Source organism: Argentina anserina, chromosome 5, assembly GCF_933775445.1.
Source record: "Argentina anserina chromosome 5, drPotAnse1.1, whole genome shotgun sequence".
Lineage (NCBI taxonomy): Eukaryota > Viridiplantae > Streptophyta > Magnoliopsida > Rosales > Rosaceae > Argentina > Argentina anserina.
Genome location: NC_065876.1, coordinates 22,534,850 through 22,558,189, shown reverse-complemented (window position 1 = coordinate 22,558,189; position 23,340 = coordinate 22,534,850). Strand labels below are relative to the sequence as shown.

General features: G+C 37.5%; 2 protein-coding genes across 2 annotated transcripts; one reads left to right on the top strand and one right to left on the bottom strand.

Annotated features, from left to right (window-relative positions):
- Window positions 1-1,037: 1,037 nt before the first annotated feature.
- LOC126793325 (ankyrin repeat domain-containing protein EMB506, chloroplastic) lies at window positions 1,038-4,090 on the top strand. The gene is made up of 8 exons (XM_050519813.1): window positions 1,038-1,214; window positions 1,692-2,171; window positions 2,491-2,570; window positions 2,763-2,861; window positions 2,958-3,056; window positions 3,138-3,236; window positions 3,319-3,417; window positions 3,496-4,090. The coding sequence occupies exons 2-8, from the start codon at window positions 1,742-1,744 to the stop codon at window positions 3,598-3,600; spliced, it is 1,011 nt and encodes a 336-aa protein (XP_050375770.1). The 5' UTR covers window positions 1,038-1,214; window positions 1,692-1,741; the 3' UTR covers window positions 3,601-4,090.
- Window positions 4,091-6,598: 2,508 nt separating this feature from the next.
- On the bottom strand, window positions 6,599-11,906 carry LOC126793323 (alpha-(1,4)-fucosyltransferase). The gene is given in 4 exon segments (XM_050519810.1): window positions 6,599-7,325; window positions 7,449-7,622; window positions 11,379-11,677; window positions 11,680-11,906. Coding segments are annotated over 4 exon segments (1,236 nt in total). The 5' UTR covers window positions 11,873-11,906; the 3' UTR covers window positions 6,599-6,755.
- Between the last annotated feature and the right edge of the window lie 11,434 nt (window positions 11,907-23,340).

Below are 23,340 nucleotides of genomic sequence, written 5' to 3'. Positions count from 1 at the left end.
GCATACCAAGGTACTTGCCGAGATCACTAGTTAAGGGAGAACAACAAATGCTACTAATTTCAGAAGCAAGATGTTTGCTAGTATTAGGAGAGCAAAAAATGAGGGATTTTTCATAGCTTATGGCTTGTCCAGATAGGGAACAAAACTGATCCAGACATGTCTTTAAGATAGAAGCTTGAGAACAAGAGGCTTGAACAAACAACTTTAGATCATCTGCAAAGAAAAGATGTGATACATTTGGCCCTGATTGTGAAGCACTAACAGCCTTCCAAAAACCAAGCTCCACATTAGATTGGATGAGATGCGACAACTTTTCCATGCACAAGACAAAAATGTAAGGGGAAAGAGGATCCCCTTGTCTAATCCCTCTTTGAGCATATAAAGAATCAGTTAGCTCATCATTAATACATATTTGAAAGCTTGTAGAAGTAATACAGTGCATGATTAACTTCAGAAGAGAAGGGGGAATCTTAGCTTCATAGAGGACCAGTTCGATGAAGCTCCAACTCAACCTGTCATAAGCTTTTGACAAGTCTACCTTCCAAGCAAAGAATCCAAGCTTTCCAGCGGATTTCTTAAATTTAAAGAGAAGCTCCTGAGCAATCATAACATTATCCGAAATATGTCTTCTAGGCACATAGCTCACTTGGTTAGGGCTGACAAGTTGCTGCATCAAAGGTCTAATCTGAGCCACAATAATTTTAGAAATCACTTTGTAAATAGTAGTGCATAAACTAATAGGTCTGAAATTAGTCATATGTTGTGGCCCATCAATCTTGGAAATGAGAGCAATGAGAGTGTGATTCAAACCATTCGGAATTTTACAAGAAATAAAAGCTTCATGCACAATTCTGAAAATTTCACCCGAACAAAACTTCCAATGATTCTGATAAAAAATGGTAGGAAACCATAGAGAGAGCAATAAGATATTTTATAAAAGAACAAGTTTAGTATTCTTTTATTTTTAGTAAAAAACAAATCAGGTTGTGAGACTGCGAGTGTGTATAAGTAAGAGTCAAAGATAAAACTCAATTCTCACGGGCTGTGTTCAATCTGCACTTCGCTCTCCTTCCTTCTTCCTCTGTGTCTCCAGATTTTATGAATCTCTGAGACAGTCTCTCCTTCCCTTTAGCTCTTTCCCTCTCTGCTTCACGACTTCACTTCCCCGAAAGCCACCGCCGCCCAGCACCTCCGATTTTCCATTACTCTCCAAGGTAACCTGCCCCCACTTTGATACTAGTTTAAAGAGTGTGTTTTGATTGAGCGGTGATGAATTTCAAGTGGGTATGTTCTGATGCTATGTTATGCTCTCAAGTACTCTGTTTTTCCAGTTCAATATAATCAAATTCTTCACCCCAAATACTCTGTTTTTACCAGTAAATAATTTCTGCCAATTTTCTTGATGCTTTTGGGTATCTTTGTTTGATGTTTTCTGTTTCTGAAGGTAAACAAGTAATCTTTGTTTGGCAGAAAGTATAATACTCCCAAGTACTGGGTCTACTTATTTTCACATTCATGTTTAAGCAACTAGTAAGAGATTCTCGAATTTCACACTAAGAATTGTCTACCAATGTTGTTCAAGAGGTTCTGGGTATATTTTCATATATGACAAAATCCTAGTTGTGATTTATTATTGAAATCTTTTTGTTTGGAAGCACAATCCCTTTTGTGAATTTGGGTATCTTTTGCAGACTCTCAGAGAGTGGCTACTTCAATCAGAGCAATAAACTCCGCGAGGCAAATGGGCATGGTTTCAATCCCAGCATTCTCAGCCGTACAGGCAATGTCGATACCCAGAGATTATCATTTCTTTGCGATTGTGAACTCCTTGAAGGCCAAGGGGAAGAGTTATCGATTAGAAATGCTTAGTAATACCAATGTCCTGAAAGCATATAGTATAGGGAGTGGCAGCTTTAGCTCCCCTGACAAGCATTCAAAGTTTAGGAATTTTTTGGTTGAGTCAAATCAAGCATCTTCATTACAGTTTCATGTGGGAACTTGGGAGGATCTTGACAATGGCAGTGGGAGTGAATCTGAGGAGGAGGAAGAGGAAAATGACTTGGGTTTCCAAAGTGAATGGGAAGATGACAAAGAACATAGAGCTCTAGGTGCTAATGCTGGTGGTGTTGAGGAGTCGACAACAGATAAGTATGATGAGCAACTTGTGAAAGGTATGTAATTGTGTTTTAAAATCTATTTGGTTTATCAGTATAATTGAAACTTGATGAGAGAAGAAACCGAATTCCCCCAATTATATACAGGATTTATGAAACATTGCTGATTTGTAGACTTACAAGAGCATTTTCTGGACTTCTTACCTTGCAATATTGGCAAATTTCTTCCTGCATTTGCATCATTAGCTTTGATTTGCACTGTACTTTCCTGGTCTTGTAAATGCATGGTTGACATATGTCTTCTTCCAATGTAATACCGCATTTTATGGTACCAAAATTTTTATGTACATCTTATTAGTATCTCTGGTTATTGCAGAGGTAGAACAGCTCTTGGAGGTAGAAGAAAGGGCAATTTTGCAAAAGCATGCAACTCCCCACATAAATACACTATCAACTGTAATTTTTTTCGTTTTTAAATTTCAATGCTCTCAAGTATGTCTGTAGTTGCAGAAATTATTACTAAACCTTGATGTCGCTCACGGAATGAATTGATTATGCAACTGTTAATAACAAGTGTATATATATCTAATAAGAGGTTGGGTTACCTTTGCATTTCCACTTATGGCATCATGTACCTTTGTTATGCAGTCAAATTGGAGCCCACTACATACTGTTGCACTATCTGGGCAGGTTAATTTCATGGACAAGCTACTTCAAGATGGTGTGGATATTAATGTTTTTGATAAAGTGAGTCTTATGTTGACCTAATCCATCATATTTGTCTCCTGTTTGATCACACCATGCGATACCTGTTACTGAAGCACAGATGATTTGGTAAAATAGGATGGTTTAACTGCCCTTCATACTGCAATCATTGGCAAAAAAGAAGCTGTTATTAATCATCTTCTTAGAAAAGGTGCAAGTCCTCATGTCAGAGATCGGGTAGGAAGAGATTTAATCAATATCTCCTGTTTGCTGGTTTGTTTTTGTTCAGTCAGTTTTCTAATCTTTACCTTGTATTAGGATGGCGCTACACCGCTCCATTATGCAGTTCACGTAGGCACCAAGCGAATTGTGAAGTTATTGATCAAATACAAAGTTGACGTCAACATTGCAGATAATGTGAGTTCTATGTAATTTAGAAAATTTAATTTTTTGTTTATCTTCTCTTCTTATTACAGACAGTCACATGCTCGCATTTCAGGACGGATGGACGCCGTTGCACATTGCTGTGCAAAGTAGAAACAGAGATATTGTGAAAATTTTGTTAGTCAATGGTGCGGATAAGAGTAGAAGAAATAAGGTAAGATGAACGCAGCATTTTCTACTTTCTGTAATTTCTGTACAAGTGAATTTACCATAGGTGCTCACTATATTTCAGGATGGCCGAACTCCCATTGATCTGGGCTTATGTTATGGGAAAGACTTCAAGTCCTATGACCTCACCAAGTTACTGAAGATAGTAGCAATGGACAGAGAGTTTTGAGTCCAAAGTTGCGTCATTTAAAAAGCTGAGTAAATTTGCGATTGCATGTCTTTAGTATTCGGTCCATGTTCATAATTCCGACATCCAAGATGGGTTTATGAACTAATTTACTCTAGTTTCCTCTCATTGTCTTATTTGTCTAGACTAAGGGAAAGTTAAAATAGGTGTAAAATATTAATGAAGGGGAGAGATAAGAAAATTGGGGGAATGCACAGAAAAAAGAGTTATCTACGTCTCAATATGTAGTGTAAAGACTACAAAAGATAAAAAAACATGTTTGATGAAGTGCTTGAGATCCTTTGATTTCTGCGTTAATCTGTCTGATAGTATGTAAATTGTTAGTATAATCTATCCCAGCCCTGCCGTATAAACCACAGTTTTTATTTATTGATAAGCCATGTACCCTTATGTTTGCTTTATTAAAAGCTTATGTAAAGTGTGTGGTGGGATGCTGAGTGAGGTTGGTGTATTAAAATCGAACTTTTAGTTATGAGTCTGTTTAGTTGGAAGCGTCATTCTTTGTTATGTTGGAGCACGATTTTCCTTTTGGATTTAAGAGGTAGTTTTGTTTCTGTAGTGTCAACTTGGGTTTGAAACTCCAGTTTGTGCATCTGGGAAGCTTACTTTATGACCTTTCTTTTGTTAAGGAACTGTGGTCCTAGTTCAGATTACCAGCTTCTGTCATCTGTTACCACAGAAGCTCCAGTAATGTGCGATCATCCTATTATGCATTTCTTAACATGAAGCATCTTCATGTCCAAGCAATTTTGCAGGAGATTTTAACTGGAGTTGCAAACTTTTAATTGTTCTTTTCCCATAGGCACTACTTTAAACTAGTTCTGACTGAAATACATGTTATAAACTAGAAGATCAGAGTATGGAGATTGTAGGAGCAATCTGGTTGTGTTGCGGCAAAGGTTGGCAATGATTGTGATTCTGTAGCAGTAGAATGAGGCTAAGGGAAGGCTGATAATTTGACTGTTTTTCACTTGGAGCGGTTTGAGGTTTCTCAGTGTCCTCACTTATATTAGGGTTGCAGTATAATTTGATTCCAGGGAGACTCTAAGGCTTAGACTTAGGAAGGGTGGTCTTGACGAGCATAGCTGCTGCGGGCTCGATTGTTGTTTTCTGGTGAGAATATATGCTCCCAGAGGAATCATTGGGGTTGTGAATTTTCTGTGGCATTGGTTTTGATCATTCCAAAGCTTTTGGCTGTTTCGCGTTTGTTCTTCCTTGGATTCAGGAACTTGATAACTTACATCTTGCAGAAAATCTCTTTTCGCCGGCTGTTGTCTTTTAGAAAATGTAGAGTCTGTATTTAGGTGTTTAGTACCAAGTTGCTTTACAGTCACCTCAAGCAGATCAAACGTTCTTAATGATTCTAAAATAAGGGATGATGAGTTGCATCATTGCAACTGATTGACAGTAGGCTTGGTAAATCTTGTATATCCCAGGATAACGGAGGTTGAGGGGTTAGACAGAATCTTGGAATGTCAGTCGTTTACCGGCCTTGGTTTCTGTGCATTCTGTTTGCACATGGTACGGCCGGAGATTGTAGATCCTGAAAAGTGGCTCTGATATAGACTGAGCACAGCTGCTGCTCTTTCGAAGCGGATGATTCGAGTTTAGCATGCTGCTTGCTTGCGGTAAGCAAACAAAGAAGTGCATATAGTTGTTTTAGGAAATTGATGAGTCTATTGAATAGACAACATTTAAAACCACGGGCGCTTCCACAACTTCATGCAAAACCACTCAATATTCAACAATGGAGAAACCCAAGAAATACACCACCCAGGTATAAATACATTGCATTCTCATTACGAGATTGCCATTCTGTTGGAGAAAGAAATGAACAACTCAGGGATTATGGTTTGGCTATTCGTACTCCATCTTCTGCTTCAGGCTGCCCTTTTGAAATTGATGTTGGGTTGCTTGCTCCAAATTTGGTAGGCGAGGAAGAATTGTGTGGTGCATGGCATTGTGCCGCACGCCATTGTGGGCAGTCCACATTTGTAGGCAATTGCATAGGGATGCAAGGGTGCAGCGTGCACTGATGCGGGACCAAGCTGAAGAGGACAAGGTGACGAGTAAAGGTGCCAAACAAGCAAGCAAGCGAGGTGATTTTGAAGCAAGGGCAGCCTGTTTATGCTCATCCTTCGTTGTGCAAGTTGAGAAGTAACAAGGGTGGAACATCCAAGACTCAGATATCCGGGGGTTCAATTAAACCTGGATAGGGGACAGTTTTCAAGTGCAGATGTCCGCACCGTGCGGATTCCACGATTTCGGCGACGCTCAACGACGGCACGGAAGGTGTCGGCCGTCACTCCTTCCCTTCCGGCGCTCTTGTCTGTGCCGGCCGGAGCTGCAGTGCCAATCCACGGTGGCCGAAATCTCAAAATTTATGCATGGTGCCGATAAACTTGAATTCTAAAAATTTCGGGATTCGGATCGCCGTGGGCTGGCACTACAACTCCGGCCAGCACAGACATGAGCGCTGGGGGGAGTGTGGCTGGCACCTACCGCGCCGTTGTTGCACGTCGTCGGTCGTTGGAATTGTGGAATCTGCACGGTGCGGGCGTCCGCACCTGAAACGGATTGTTTAGTTCTCCAATTTTGATCCTATATAGGGTAACTGTTTGGGACGCTACCACATTACGAATGTGGATATGGAGATGATTCATGAGGTGCAAGCAATAATGGTTGGGAATTGTGTTGTTATACACCGATCTTGATGAGAACCTAGCCAAGGTATATACAAGGGTTGGAAACATTTAATAAGGGTGAGACAAAGCACAGGGCGTGCTTGACACGAGTTTCATGATTGTTCTCTAAAGGAACTTAAAAGGAGAGATCAGAGTGAGGAGTGTATGCACAAGGTGAATCAACCTCGCTTCCGTAACAGTTAGTGTGTGCGGTTTGTGCGTCAAGAGTTGAGGTCTTAATCGAGCTAAAAATCCGCGATTGAGGTGCAAAGTACCCTCTTGCATATCTCCAACCCTGATAAAAAGACATCATAATTCCATTGATCAAGCATAACCCTAAATCAGGTTGGACGCTGTACATGTAACATTTCTGAGTTATATACGATTTACGCAACCATAATACTGGATGCATAAGCAGAAGTATCAATTAGACAGAATAGATCAAAAATTCCACTACACTCTTGCATATCTCCCACCTTTTCTCCCAACTGCCTCGCAAAGTCTGCAAGGCAATGTGTCAAGGCTCAATGCACGAGTTTTTCCATAGTTTCCTAATATGCCGCATCTTCTCCATGCATGATACTCGGCATAAGCAACAGGGTCATCAGCAAGGGCCTTTACATAAGAAGCCAACTCCTCCAGGTTGCTGAATTTACTGCCATCTATAATAGAATGGGGAGGGACAAAGTCCCACACATTAGGGGCACCAAAGTAGATAGGAACTGCACCAGAATCTAGAGCATAGAATAGCTTCTCCGTTACATAACTCTCCGTCATTGTGTTCTCAATAGCTAGAACAAACTTATAGTTAGACATAGCACAGTGTAAATGGTCCCACCATTTTTGGGGGCCATTACCAGCACCACTGGCACACTCCGGGTAGATAGAAAGGGCCATGTCTAAACCACCGACATTATTCAAGCACTTGCCGAATGAATGGCTTGGTAGTAAGCTGAGCAGCCTCTTGGCAAGCTTATTTCTTTGAGGCAGACAACGTGAGGATGACCAATAGACAAGTGTATCCTTCACAAGAAAGATCCCAAATTAAGTTGTAATGCTAGTGATATGTAAGTTGAGAGTGTACATGGTGCAGCAGAAGATGAAAGAAGAGAAAAGTATGAACACCATAGATGAGTAACTACTTACATTGTTTTTAGAAGGAGATACATGATAATTCCGACCATTGTGAAAGAGTGCTCCAGCATAGGTAGCCTGAACATCATCTTTGGCATGATAACTTATATACAAATCCTCAACACCAGATCGCTTCCTGCCAGCCTCAAGATCCATGTACACACGAAGTGGATCTCCAGGGCGTCTCTGTCAAAAGAAATGATAAATGGAATGAAATAGATTGTAAAGAGGAATATATGAATACATATTACATAGGTAATGCTCAGGTAAGAAATGTGTTTAGGCTGCTCCCATACAATCGGTTTACGTTCTAACGCTACTTCATAATTGAAGAGCAGCTACAAATTAAGCGCAGATTCAATTGAAGCCCGAAACACAAGTCTTCCCCACACTAAGACAGTAGTCAATTTTGTACCATGAGCTAAACACAAAGACTATCCTATTAAAGATCCAAAAAAGACTTTATTTGGTCCAACTAATAAACAAGCAGCTTAAATGAAACAAAAGCAGTATTAAAAGCAAGACAGACACAAAATTCAGCAATTAAATACAAGGAGAACAATGAATTTGCTAGATGAGCCAAAACATACCCTCTTTAACCAAAGAAGCTGAATAATGAAAGAATTAAAGTCAGGGGAGCATCCTTAAATGTTAATAATTTGATACCAACAAATCCACGAAGAAGCAATAAACTTAATCCTCTTCCTTCGACCCTAGAGCAAAAAGACCTCTAACTCTTGAAAATTACTTCATTTCATTTCCTATATTTACGTTACGGCCTCCGACAAGCTAAAGCAGGCACCAAGAGCGGCCTGATTTCATAAATTTAGCTCGTTTCTCTCTGCTTCGTTTTTTATAAAGGGTTCCACTGTAGCCATGCGGATTCTTCCATGTTTGTTCGCTGACGTCATGGTCGTTGCCTCATCCTTCTTTTATACGTTGACGACAACATTTTCACCGGGAATGGTTCTTCTCTTTTATTTTATTTCATCAAGGTAGCTTGCTTACTTAGTGCTACACCACTTGGAGAGTCATGATGGTATTAATTCAAAGGAGATCAGTTCTCAGGGCTCTTCCAAACAGATGCCAACTTCACAATTCGTTGGCACTACCCATTCTGCACCAAGGGCCCAAACCTGCCGAATCATCTGCTCCAAACCATTGTCATGAATGAACAACAGAAACAGGCCCAACTCAACAAAGACTAACAATTGCTCGCAACGCAAGCCAAATGATGCAGGAGAACCTGCTCTAGGGTTTATTCAAGGATTGGGGAACTACTAGCATCACACCAGTAGGTTTCTAGGCATCACACCACAGAATTTAGGCATCACAGCTAGAGGGGCTAAAACTCTATAACTCTTAGGATTAAGTACTCCATCAGATTCCCTAATAATACAGCAAATCCTAATAAGAAAGAAATCATAAAACTTGCCCAAAACTGGACTTAAGATATTCTGCTCGCATTCTTCAACACACTGTGATTCCCTAGTCCTGTTTGAATCAAAGCCTAATCTGTAAGTTCTCTTGGTGACGAGATGATGCCCCTTTACTGCACTGAGAGCACTCATCGTTGCATCTTGTCCACAAATAGCAAAAACATTCTTAATGCTCAATGGTTTTTTTATTCAAGGATCTTGCATCATAAGTCTGACTTCCTACATGGTGAAATCTACTTTCTACATAGAAAACACTATGTAAAGTACTATGAATTAAGCACAAACATACAGTCTACCTAAATCATAAAAACACTTATTTCACTGATATTCCGCGCAGCAGGTCAATGAGGTTGAGCTCAAATTTAAGCTTTTATAGCACCAAAATAGAGATGCAGTAAATGATATAGACAAGGGAGAAAAAGAAGATGACATATTACAAACTGAACTCAATAATCAAGTGTGCCGAGATTACATCACAATGGCCAAATAATTTTTGAACAACTGTAAAACAACTTACCACTTATTTGAAGACAAACACTATAAGGATGTACATACTCTAATAATGAATGATAGGACATAATTTCTTGTCTATATTAAAGACAAGATGGACATAAAGAGCATGCTACTTTCGAATCCAATCTATCACAATGATTATTGTGATAAGTGCTTGCGTTCATGAGTATACTGTATGTAATCCAAACAGTACAGCTATTGGTCAGTTGGTTATATTTGATCAAACAAGCTCCACTGGCAAAGTGGATTTAGCTACGCGGGGTTGAGATAAGCTCCTCTTCTATCGGTTATGTATAGACTATAACTACATATTAGATAACTAATATTAGAACCCCTTTGATTACATCCTGAACTCATCAAGTAATATGGGATCAGGAGCCGATTATGACCTATCAAATTTTCAGCAATAAGTCCTAATGTTAAAAACACATCATAGACTCATAGGCAACTGATCAGACTGCAATTGCCCATAGGGTGTTGACAGAGAAATGAAACAGTAATATATTTCTCTAGTGATACAAGCTCTTCACTGATTCTTTCCTTGTGCAGCAACATTACTCTTCAGTGACAAAGTAAGAGGAGTCACTACTTCTCCAAGTGCATAAATAAGGGTAAAAAGCTTACGAAAGGTTTGTTAAATGCAGAGATCCATTTATTCTTAAGTAGCTGGCTTGATCTCTACAGTACTTTCATGACCAGTTTCATAGGGTCTTGGTATTGCCTGAACCTCCCGGAGGAGACTCAGCTCAGAATATAAAGGGAGTGCAAGTGCCTGCAAGATCTATTGTGGTATGTTATGATGTTAAATTGAATAACTCATAGCTATATGTCATCAAAATCCGGTCAGTACACGTTCAGGATTCCAGAAAGTTCCATATGTTGTCCAACAGATGGCTAAAGCACAGACACCCACAATTATAACAGCAGTGACAATTCACCCAAACACCTTAGTTACTACAGATTCATCAATGGCATTTTTCACTCTGATGGCACCACCAAATGAACATCTTGCTGACTACTTTAGCATTAGGGCCCCTATTGTGGATCAGATACTAAATCACAATCACAATCCCAACCAATGACTCGTGCTGTTGGAATCTCATAGAAGACTCGTTAAAAAACTAAGCAGCATGCTGCAAGAGAACTTAAGAGAGTAGAGGAAAGGAGGGAAAGGAAGATTCCAACACAAAGCCTTCCAAGTGCAGTTGCCCTCTATTCTAGCCCAGGCATGCTTAAAACTATTGATGTATTAACTTCCTTCTTCATGGGAAAGGTTTAGGCCTGCGATCCCCTCCCGATAAGGCTTGCAGAAAGGGGTAAAGACAAATCAAACAAGTGAGAAAAGTCACCTAGGACGCACAAGCTCTCTCTTGGTTCATTCCTTTTAAGGCTTCTCATCACACTTAGTTTTCTGTGAGGTATCCCTACTGTTCAATGGCAAATTAAAAAGAGAAACCTTATTATCCTAGTGAATTCAGGAAAAAACACCAATGGAAGGTTTATAAAACTCAAAGACCTTTGTTTGCTAGAATCTTGAAAAGGCTGGTGTGTTTTATTCTGGATTGTCAGAAGCAATCGGAGATTCTTGATTACTTCCTGCAAGAATAGATACTGGAGTACCCTATCACCTTTCTGATGATTAAACCCTAAATGACACTATCACTCAGCACAATAACCACGGCACACCGACTCACTGTCCTGAAATCTTTCATACAGAACCAATCAAGTAAAAAACATGGACCAAAGCACCTCAATATATAATCCAAAGTAAATCTATAGTAAAACAACATGCTTATTACTCTTAACTGATCAAAACACTCATTGAAATCTATTTAAATTGGCCTACGACCACAAATTTCAAACACCATTCAACTGCATTCTAGTTAGATCTTCAACACATGATCTCCAGAACAACACCAAACTAAACCATAAAAAAAACAGAGAGAAATGTCACATCTTGAAATGCAAAGGCAGAAACTTTAGAGAGTACCTGGGGTGGAGGAGTAGAAGTCTCAAACAACAAAGCATCAGGCTTGTCAGCAAGAACAGGCGATTTAGTCCACAAACAGCTCAACCCACATGAACAGGAATACAGATTGTCCAGGTTATCAGGAATCCAAGTCCAGCCTTTGACCAAAACGCTGACATGCTCCATCTGGGTCTTCTTCTTCTCGCACTCAGATGGCTGCTGTAGAGAAGAAGATGAAGAAGAAGACACGTTTTGGGAAGCCAAAGACTTGTGCTTTTCTGTGAAACGAGGACAACCCACATGAGAGTCCCATTTTCTAAGGAGGAGATGAGATCGGTGAATGGGTCAGGGGCGTAGTTGGTGAGAGAGAGAGAAGGGTCCTGGCGGTCGACGATTGGGGGGATAGGTGAGGTGGAGAGAGACGGAAATTCGAGGAAGCTACACAGGAAGAGGAGGAGGAATGCGCCACCCAACATGAAGACGATGCTGACAGAATTGAAGGGCTTCAATGGCATCTCTCCCTCTTTCTCTCTGAAAAGGAGGAGAAGAAGAAGAGAGGGAGGAGGAGGAGGAGAAGGAGCATGGAACAAACAGGTCTGTTCAAGTTTTGACAAAGCAGCCACAACAGCAGCAGTTAAAGTCTTTCAGTCAATCAGTCTACGTTTGAAATTTGGGTGTTTATTGTTTTTTTAATATATTTGGTCCGGCGGAGGTTGGGCGGATTTGGTCCATTGTATTGATCAAGTGTGAATTTGAGTTGATGACATTGTGTTGGTACTTGTTTGGCAAAGTGAGGCATTCCTATGGATAACTTAGGAGGTAGGTAGTGGTGAACTTTATGATCTAGATCATATCAAGCCTATCGAGTTGGGATGAGTCAAATTGGAAGCACCTGTTGCTTATTGTCAAAACTTAGAAGTTAGAAGTGAACTTCCGTCTTGTTCTTGAATTATTTTATCTCATATGGTTCAAGTTGAGGTTAAGGTTAGGTACATTTGGTCCATTGTATGATTTGTATCCATGAAGTGTGAATTACGGAAACATTTTAAAGGTATTTGTATGGCAAATTTAGGCTTTTCTAAATTGATAACAGTTATTATTTTTTAAATGTCATACGACTTCGAAACTAAATGGGAATAAAAATACAACGGTAAGCCACGACAGTCATTATATTACCTTCCACCACCACCACTATTTAGACATAATTAAGAAATATAAGCAAAATAAGGTGTAGAAACAGAAATTGTGAGATATGATACATAAGATAAACTTTATATGTATACTGATATCACTTATTCAGAAACCTAATCTTATAAGCTAATCTTATAAACTAATCTAGATATGAGCTAATCTTATAATAATATGAAAATTAAATTTAGTTTTTGCCCTTGGAGCGAGGGCTAGCAGAAGCCCCATGACATTATAGTCTAACATTGCCTACCTCAACACAAGCAGCTTTGTCTTTGTCCTACTTCTTATCCTCACTATACTCAAAGAGCTGAGATGGGCACCAAAATTCCATTTTCGTTCTCCCGTATACCAAGAGCTCGGATTGTGAGAGATAGACTGGGAGTCTTAACCATATTCTTGGAAGGAGAAGCACACTTGATATTGCTTGCGGTAATAAATTTAGTTTATTCAAGGAGGAAGATAGGGAGACTAGTTGAGCTTTCTTAAAAGTATTGAGGATTATGTTGCCATCATTAGAGTTCGGTTAAGGATCAATTCATAGTTGTAGAACGAGAATATGAAAACAAATGAGAATGCAGACATGTGTATAAATAAAATGTAATTTATTGATAATCAAGCGCGATGTTACAATCTTTGTGAACTCCTCTGATTTTATCTCCGTATGTAATTTGGCTCAAGGGTGACATGCACTTGATGTTGAGAATTTGAGTTTTGATTTGGATTTAATGAAGAACGAGTGATTTGGTAGCTTGATGATTCTTCGTGGACTTGAGTTTTGATTTGGATTTGATGAAGAACGAGCGATTTGATAGCTTGATGATTCTTCGTGGACTTGAGTTTAGATTTGGATTTGATGAAGAACGAGCGATTTGGTAGCTTGATGATTCTTCGTGGACTTGAGTTTGGATTTGGATTTAATGAAGAATGAGCGATTTGATAGCTTGATGATTCTTCGTGAACTTGGGTTTGGATTTGGATTTGATGAAGTACGAGCGATTTGGTAGCTTGATGATTCTTCGTAGACTTGGGTTTGGATTTGAATTTGATGAAGAACGAGCGATTTGGTAGCTTGATGATTTTTCGTGGACTTGTGAGACTTCGGGATTTCTCGAGAATGATCTTGCTCAAGTGATTTTATCTCTTCTTCTCTAGTCCACTCTCTTCATGTTGGAAGGGGTATTTATAGTGTCAAGACTTCTATTTTATAAAATGTTTTAATGACACTAGAATAATAATATTTCTTTAATCATATAATTAAATCAATATGTATTTTCTGATTAATTTAAAATTAATTATTGTCATAACTAAATTAAACATAAAATAATTGATTTAATTATAACCGTTAAAATTTTTATTCAAGCATCCTTTTGTTAAAAAAAAAAATTTAGTACCACAAAATTAGCAATCTTCCTTTTATTTACCTATATATCAAGCATTTCAAGTCAGCTTACCAAACTTTTCATAATTTCAAGTCAGCTTACCAAACTTTTCATAAACCGTACCAAGAACATGCAAGACCAAATTTCAGTCCTTATTTATGCTAATATAAGACAATAGAGTTCTCATATTTCAACATCGTCTACCTGTACCAATTTCATGGTCTCTACTCTGTACCAACCACTACCCTGTTGAATATAAAGGCATAAATCAACTCAGTATATTGTATACTTATTCTTAAAATTCTCATTTTCTGTGAAAGTCAGAGACCTAGAAGAACATAACTATGTTCAAACATCATGCACACTAGGGGGCTTTGCATATGAAAAGGCATAGTAGGGTTTCACAATGGTGTTCCATGCTTTAAATAAAAAACAATCCATGTTCTTATCCTATAGCATAATAATACTTCACTTCGAACTATCTACACATATGTCATTACCAAGTTACTAGATATAGGGGTGTTAATTGAAAACCGAAAACCGAAAAAAAAACGAACCATAACCGAAGAAAAAAAAACCGCACCAAACCGCAAAAAAACCGTACCAAACCAAAAGATTTGGTGTGATTTTGGTTTCGGATGTTTGGAAACCGAAACCGAACCGAAAAACCGAATATATATATATATTATAAAGAAAGTATATTATTTATAGATATATTTAATATACATAATTAAATATGTTATCGATCGAGACCCAAACTTTATCAAAATTCGGTGAATTTTTTACCATATCTGTATTTATATATGCTGATCACATCCGACGGTCGAAATTTAATAATTTGAATTATAGATATTGGAACCACAACATGTCTACAAATGTGGTATAACTTGTTTAGTGGTCTTTTTGCAAATGTATGCATTTGTGAAGCAACTATATCTTATAAATAGAATTTTGCAAATCTGTCCGCATGATGCGTTACGTATAGTGAAATATGGTTATGGTAAAAAAATCACATATTTTCGATAACGTTTGTGTCCCGATCGAGGCGGTCAACCCTTTTTACGCTTATTATCCCCTATGGGCCTATGGGTAGCCTTATTCCTGGAAGGTAAAATTTTTAAAAATTTTACACGAGCTGCTACATCACATATATGTGAGAGTGTGTGCATGAAAAAATCCACCAAAACTAGTCAAGAAGGAGGGGGTAAGAACAAATTCACTTAATTAGATGAAATTAAGTTAATTTTGACCACATCGATCGAGACCCAAATTTTATCAAAATTAGATAAATTTTTTACCATATCCGTATTTAAATATGCTGATAACATCTGACGGTCAAAATTTAATATTTTGAATTTTAGACATTGGAACCACAATATGCCTACTAATGTAGTACAACTTGTTTAGTGGCTTTTTGTAAAATGTATGCATTTGTGAAACAACTATATATTATAAATATAATTTTGTAAATCTGTCCCCATGATGCTTTACGTATAGTGAAATATGGTTATGGTAAAAAAATCACATATTTTCGATAACGTTTGTGTCCCGATCAAGGTGGTCAACCCTTTTTTACGCTTATTATCCCCTATGGGCCTATGGGTAGCCCTATCCCTGGAAGGTAAAATTTTTGAAAATTTTACACGAGCTGCTACATCACATATATGTGAGAGTGTGTGCGTGAAAGAATCCACCAAAACTAGTCAAGAAGGAGGGGGTAAGAACGAATTCACACTTAATTAGATGAAATTAAGTTAATGTTGACCACATCGATCGAGTCCCAAATTTTATCAAAATTAGATGAATTTTTTACCATATCCGTATTTAAATATGTTGATCACATCTGCCGGTCAAAATTTAATATTTTGAATTTTAGACATTAGAACCACAACATGCCTACTAATGTGGTATAACTTGCTAGTATGTCCCTTACATCTATTGGGTTTTGTAATGCTATATTGTTATATGAACCATATTTTAGACTAATATATTGTTTTGTGAAATTCTGAATCATATTAATTGCATATAATGTTATAGGCAATTGTGAACCAGATTTTGCACAATCATTTTTAAGTGTATTGTATGTGAAATCATGTGTTAATTTCATGAAGGTTGTTTTTGCAAGATTTAGGTCATGGAGCTTGCTGCTTTTGTTGCTGATCTATATTACCTTGGTTGCCAGCAACTCCCCTGCAATGTTGTTATATGTTGTTGTTGTTGTTGTTATATGTTCATACTGTTCTAGGTTTTCGTTGCTTTTATTTCTCTTTTCGGAAACTGTTATGTGGCATTGTGGGTTGCCGTTTTTCATTACTTTCCTTTTCTTTTCAGAAACTGGTATGTAATATGAGACGTTTCTACTTTCTAGACTTGTTCTTTTTATTTCATTAAGAATCAAGTAGATAGACAAGGAAAGAAACTCCGATTTTCTTTATAAAATAACCGAAAGAAAAACCGATATAAACCAGAGAAAAACCAAACCGAACACAATTAGTTTTTTTTTTAAAAAGTGAAAAACCAAACCGAACCAAACCGAATAAATAGAACGGTTTGATGTTCGGTATCACCTATAAACCGCACCATTCACACCGATTAATACCCCTAACTAGATACACAGTCAATCAGAGAAGCAACAAAGTTAAAAGTGGTGGAAACAAGCTTACTCTAAAAAGAGTGTGAACATGCAATCATGCTAAGATGCCATGCCAAATCCCCTTTCATATCAACATGCTTGGGATATGCAATTGCTGCTGTAACATTGTATGCTACCAGGTTTAAAATTTCATCTTCAAGCATTGATGATCGAACCTGGGGCAAGAGGATGAACCAATTATGAAGAAGATTGTGAAAAGCTATAATCAACTAATCATCTTTCATGATTCAACGATTTTTTAAAAAAAGTTCAACTATGTCATTAACTATGGTACTGTACAAGTATACTTCTAAATCAAGCGTCAAGCTATTCTAATTACTCAGGCATGTCGCATCCCTACTTCAATATCAAGCACTAAACCCCATTAACCACTGCTTTGATTAAATCATATTTGCCTTCTTCTTCCCATAGCTTGAGACTTTACATTTCCTAAAACTATTTCTCTTTACACTCGAGTCATGTTCTTACAAATTTGAACCTTTCTCCCAAGGAATATTATATCATTTACTGTATATGATTTCAGCAGCAAGTTTCTCACTGTTGCAGCAAGTTTCTCACTGCTGCAGCAAATAATATAGCTAATCTTTGTTGTTAATCTTTATAATCGTTGTTGGATCAGTTTGCTAATACCCCTATTTTGCAACCATTTCAACATCGACTCAGCATAATCTTATTGTTGTCCCATTTTAAGCATTACATACCCTTCCACTAAATCTTACCAAGCAGCCAACTCAAGCATTTTCACATCAATGGTTATAAGTACAAGCTCATCATACTTTTGCAAATGATATTCATTGCCAGGAAAACATGTTGATCAAGCTACTGCACTTGGGAGTTGACGATTTGATTTATGTCATTATCTTTACCATCAGCTCATCCATCCTAAGCTTTTTAGTCTCATACTCATGCATCAAGCTGATCCACCTGAGAACAAAACAATAAAGGATCCACATCAAGCAAAACAACTTATCTTACATACCATAACAAACATCAAGTTATACCAATGCAAAATCTAGATTTTCAAAACACCACAATCGATTTCTTTCTCGAAAATCAGGCATGTATACCATTTAGATCAATTGTCCAACTTAATATAGGTTTATACCAGAAATCAATAAGCACCTTTACTCTCATAATCAAACTTTTTCCATTTGCATCAATTCAGGCTACCATTTTACATCCAACACCAAAGCCAATCAACAACAAGCAACTTTTTGAAGAACCATTATTTAGATCACTAATAGATCTCAATGCCAGCATATTTATATCAGGCTCACACATGCTAAGATTACAATCTTAATTTGACAATTAGCCTTTCAAGCATAGAAAAGAACAACATCAAACACAATTCATGCATGAAGACAGAAGCAACCAAGCAAATTCAACTAAGCATCATGCAACTCAAGCAATGCCCCAAGCAATTCAAGCATTTCAAAATCGAATAAAATAAAATTCACTGCCGGAACCAGGCCAAGACTACACATGCCTATTCATGATTAAGTTGCTAGTCATGCAAGTCATCACTCATCCCAAGTATTCAAAAGTACCAAGTTATACTGAAGCCTTAATAACATGCAAAGGAAAGATAGAGGAGACTCGTATACTAGAGGTTCTGACATGCTTGATAGGATGCTACAAAGTCTCTTGAAATACCAAGCTTAAGCCTCAATTCAAGCCTATGCATCATATGTTGATCCTGTAATTTATTTCATGCTTACTGCTATTAATATTTGCATCAGCATATTAGCTTCCTTGCAGCTGTGAAATCAGTTTGCTGCCGGGAATAGAGTCGATGTTCAAATTCCTTCACACAGAAATCAAAGCTCGAACATATCAATTTGATTCAAGCATATATAGGAGAAACACAATCAAATTCAGAGAATAAAGCAAACAAAGTATTACTCAAGTAAGAAGCATTTATTCAAGTTCCAAGCCTCCATGTGCTACCAATTAGTTTAAGACATTCAAGCATATGATCCTCAAACCCAAATTGTATACCATCATGTCTTCAATACCTAACCTCCTCACAAAATACTTTCATTTCCTTAAAACCAAGCATCAAGTGACATCCATATATTCCTCCCATGTTTTGTTTATCCAACGAAAATTCCAACCATTTTTCATAATTCTTGATTTTATTCACTCAATATTATCAACCAAATAGCCAAGCAAATCATTGAGCTTATACTAAAACAAAATCAACATCGGTTCATGCAGTACTAGCAGCTACAAATCCAATGCAAATCTAACAATTCCTACATGTGCCAAGCTAGGGGTTAGTCGAAAAGTAATTCAATTAGATCAAAGCTTCTCTATTATGTAATCAAGCAAAAACTCTTGACTTTGTGAGCACATTACATTAATGTTCATGCATATCTACAATATTGTTTTGTTGCTGTGCTACATGCAAATTATTGGTTTTACTTGAAGGAATATGAACTTGGGGGTTTGGGGAAAGACAATTCACCATGAGAAGCATAGGCCCTTGGTCCATTGATTCATTGGAAATTATGAACTATGAGTTCATGCTTCCAAGAATTACATTGCGAGATATGACAATGTTCTAACCACTATATCTTGAGCCAACCTACACATTTATTATTGTATGGTCCACCATTACCACTATATGTTAAGTAATCATTGTAAGGCACTACAAAGCTCATGCTGAAGCTCAAATATATCTCTATGATGCCAAGCTTGTGCTTATGCTAGGCTCTGATGTTCAAGCTAAGCGCAAACTCAAATCTATCCATACAATGCCAAACTCACACTCATGCCATGTCATGCTCGAGCCAAACGGATCCATGACCAAGAGTATCATATAAACAAGCTAATGTCAAGCAAACAATATATACTTAAAAACAAGCTTATGTCAAGCAAAAATATCATATAAGCATACAAGCACTAATCATAGCAAGCCTTTCTCTAAGATCGGGTATCCAATAAAGAACTAACAAGAAGCATAGAAAGGAAAATCAGTCCAAACTCTAATCTTGCAAAACTTTATTGGCATTGAAAACCCAAGTTAAAGTCATGCCAAGCAAATAACATACTTCTTAATGCTAGTAACTCTCAAACTCTCCAAGCTAACAATCTCATCATTCTCATGCCAGTTCAAATAACTTGCAAGCATCTTTTGGAAGATTAATGCAACTCTAAGAAAGTTTACTAGTGTTCGTATTATATATGTTCATACGTGGGGGCTGTGCTGCTGGATTTGTTGCCGGGTCAAAAGGTTTGCTGTCAAATTTTCTATTATATATGCTGCTCTTGTAAAAGAACATCAAAGAAGTAAGTAGTGGTCATTCAATCAACATGCTCCATTGATTTGGAACTAATGTTCTTCTCAAAGTGAAATGTCATGCTAGTAAGCCTTCATACTGATGCATAAGATTTTGTAAGAATCTTACAAGTATGTAAAGCGAATTCAAAATATCAAAGCCAAGTAAAGGATTGTCATATGAAGCGAAGAATATAAGTGAGGTGGTCACAAGCTCAAATTATCTGAATACATGCCTCATACATGCTCAACATTAACAATCGGTATGCAAACCTAAGCAAGCAAGCAAACATTGTGCAAGCTTATTCTCTTACCGAACCAATTTTCTTAGAAGACCACAGATTAATCAAAGACATATATGCATGGAAGGCCTGACAAGGGTATTCGAAGTATTGGATAGCCAAACGCTGCTGTAAAAGCACTACGTCTTGCTACCATGTTACATTATCAATGGTGTTTTCTATACCGTTATATGACAATCATCTTTCATAATTTGTTTACCAAGATGGTATCCTATAACAAGCTATCTTCCATACCAAAACTTCTCTAAACTACCTATCATACTAGCCAACCCATGCTTTGATTCTTTATTATATTGTTCATAACAAATTTCAATATTCAAAACTGTCTTTATTCCTAGCGACGAATACTTCTGATATACCATTTGTGCAAGCTTATGTTCACATTGCACCCCTTTACCATCGACCACATAACTCCACCTAAACCTATAAGCAACCATCATGTCAAGCTAATGTTAGAACACCAAATTCATATGCCAATCCAATTAAAACCAAGAGAACTACGCCAATCATACCACTTCTCTCTTTGAAACTCATGCATTATCTATGTCCAATGAATCGTGTCAAACCAAAGAACAACCAAAGCCATTCATTTTCATGCTAACATGTTCTCCTTTAGTTATTGGGATAATCATGCAGCTGCTAACTTAGGCATATAGAGCCTTATGTTTTAAAACATGCCCAAACAAAGCCAACTCAAGCCAAGCCAAGCAAAGAAATTTCTCATAATATCGAAGCTAATCAAGCAAGATCTCAGCCACAAAAGCTAAATCAAGCACAAGACAAACAAACTCAAGCAATAAAATTATTGTCTTAGAAAACCAATCAAGCAATGCAAAGCTAAACTACAAAGCCGACGGAAATCAAGGCCAAGGAAAATTATTGATATGAATCTCAATAACATAGTTCAAGCCAAGCTAAGAAGCTCTACGTGTACTAAGTCAACCAATGTCATGCTTTGTTATTCTTTATCATCGTCGATTTCAATTGACAAGCAATCAAGATGCAATACCCATAGTCACATATGACCAATAAATGGTTGTGATTAATGAGCAAAACTCCAATCCCAGTAGCAAGCTCAAAAGGTTAACACCAGAAGAAAAGACCAACTGATGTTTGAATCGTGTTCGAAGATCACAATTTAAAGAATCAAGAGCAAACATATTTCACGAAAGGAATTCTAAAAGTGATGCCTACCTGATCACAAAGCCGCAATTTAACCCACTGTGCTTATTACCAGTGGATAATCAATGTCAGCCACAATTAACATAACCATTCACATCAGCAAACTGATGATGCCAAAAACCCAAATATGATGCAACACAGCCAGGATGATTCCCACTATTAGGATCGCCAAAATAGAAGAATGGAGAAAGACATGGAAACCAGATGAAAGAGATGCATATACCAAGAAATAGAGTTTGATTCAAGAAGCCTATGAAACAATCTATCTTATCTCTTTCTCGATCTCAGACGGATATTCTAATTAGGCAGTCTTCAGTTACTTTACCAAAGGCTCGATGCAATCAAACTACTAGAAGCCCAGCAAAGTAATTCCATAGAGCATATAGTTGAACTATTCAAAGAAAGACTATTACCAATGTCAATGAGATGAAGAAACATGTCTGCCAAGTATGACTAAGAGATGACGCTTCATGCTAGTGTACTACACTCATCTAAGTTATGGCCCTAATATTAGGCCTAATGCATTTTTCGAGCCCGATTCATATTTATACGTTAAATACGCTCGTAATCATCAAGCCATGCACATGGACCCAAGCCATATTCATATACTTGGGGCTTACAAGAATGGGTGTGGTGTGGAAGGTAACAGAAATGTATAAGGCATGTTATTAGGTTTAGACTCGTAGGTAATTTTGGGCTTGAGACCAGAATTCATGTTCGACGGCCTAAATCTTATTACGGGTAAAGAAGAAGAGAAAAGCACAGGCTCAAATCCTTCATAACCAATTAAAAAGCAAAGCCCACATAAAATCTCATATATAAGCATATTCCCAGCATCAAAATTAGATTTCATCCAAATATGTCCCAACAGCATATTTCAAACTCAAACCTATTCTGTCATGAAATCTTCATAGATGTTTCACAACCTCTAAACAAATATTCATTATCAAGTATGATACATGTTTTTAACAAAGTCATGCCTTTACCCAATAGTCTAAGCACTAAACCCAGATTCTTTTAGCTGCTGGGACAGTTTATAAATACCTTATGCTATGCTAAACAAAAGGATAGGCATACAAGGGGTGAGCTAGTAAGCATTCTAGCACACTTCTTCTTTCCATGCTCCATCTCCCTTAGTTTTCCATCCTTTCTAAATCACCTCAATCCCAAATCCCTTCTTCCACAAGCCAAAACCTCCTTAGCACCATTGTTATAATCTCTTCTTCTGAAACTCATGCTTTATCAGCTCCCACGCCACACTTTTTGTTAAGCCCTTTATTGACAGTAATATGAGTCTTATACTGACTGCAATACAAGCTGTGTCAGGCCACTACTGGGAACAATGTGTAGAGGAGCTGCTGGGACAGACACAACAACAAACTTCCTAGGATTCATTGTATTTCGAGGCTTTGAGCCTAGTCTTCGCTTACTCACACAAAAGGTGGTCAATTTTAGACTTGGCCATGCTAATATCACTGCCGTACAACCTCTTACAATATTATATCCGTGGGCATAAATAATAATATTAATAGAAATCACTAATGTATAATCCTTCGGGATTCACAATGTACATGCATTATGGAATGGAGATATCATTTTACGATTCTATCTAATTACTCTAAAGAATTCGGGTTTATTTACGATGCTTATGGCTTATACCTCATTGGCACATTTTGTAATAAGAGCCAACAAGAGACCATCAAACCCTCATACATTTAAATATTTGTGTCAACGACTTTTTCATGTGAAATGAATAAGTGAGATTACAGTTGGCTTTCTTTACATTATCTCTAATGATTGCAGATGTAACCGAGTATTAGAGAAGTTTATATGTCAATTTAGCAAGTATATATGCAACTGCTAAATTGAAATCCCTCACGTCAAAAGAAAATGAATTTCGGGATCTTGACATATTTGGGCTTTGACATGACTCATTAGGACCCTAAGTTGTGATATGTGTATCTGTATATTTAAGAAATTATATTTATACACTCAT

Coding starts and splice junctions, on each gene's coding strand:
- LOC126793325 (XM_050519813.1), top strand. CDS start 1,742: ATGGGCATGGTTTCAATCCCAGCATTCTCAGCCGTACAGGCAATGTCG. Junction 2,172..2,490: donor TGATGAGCAACTTGTGAAAG/GTATGTAATTGT, acceptor TGGTTATTGCAG/AGGTAGAACAGCTCTTGGAG. Junction 2,571..2,762: donor ACATAAATACACTATCAACT/GTAATTTTTTTC, acceptor TTTGTTATGCAG/TCAAATTGGAGCCCACTACA.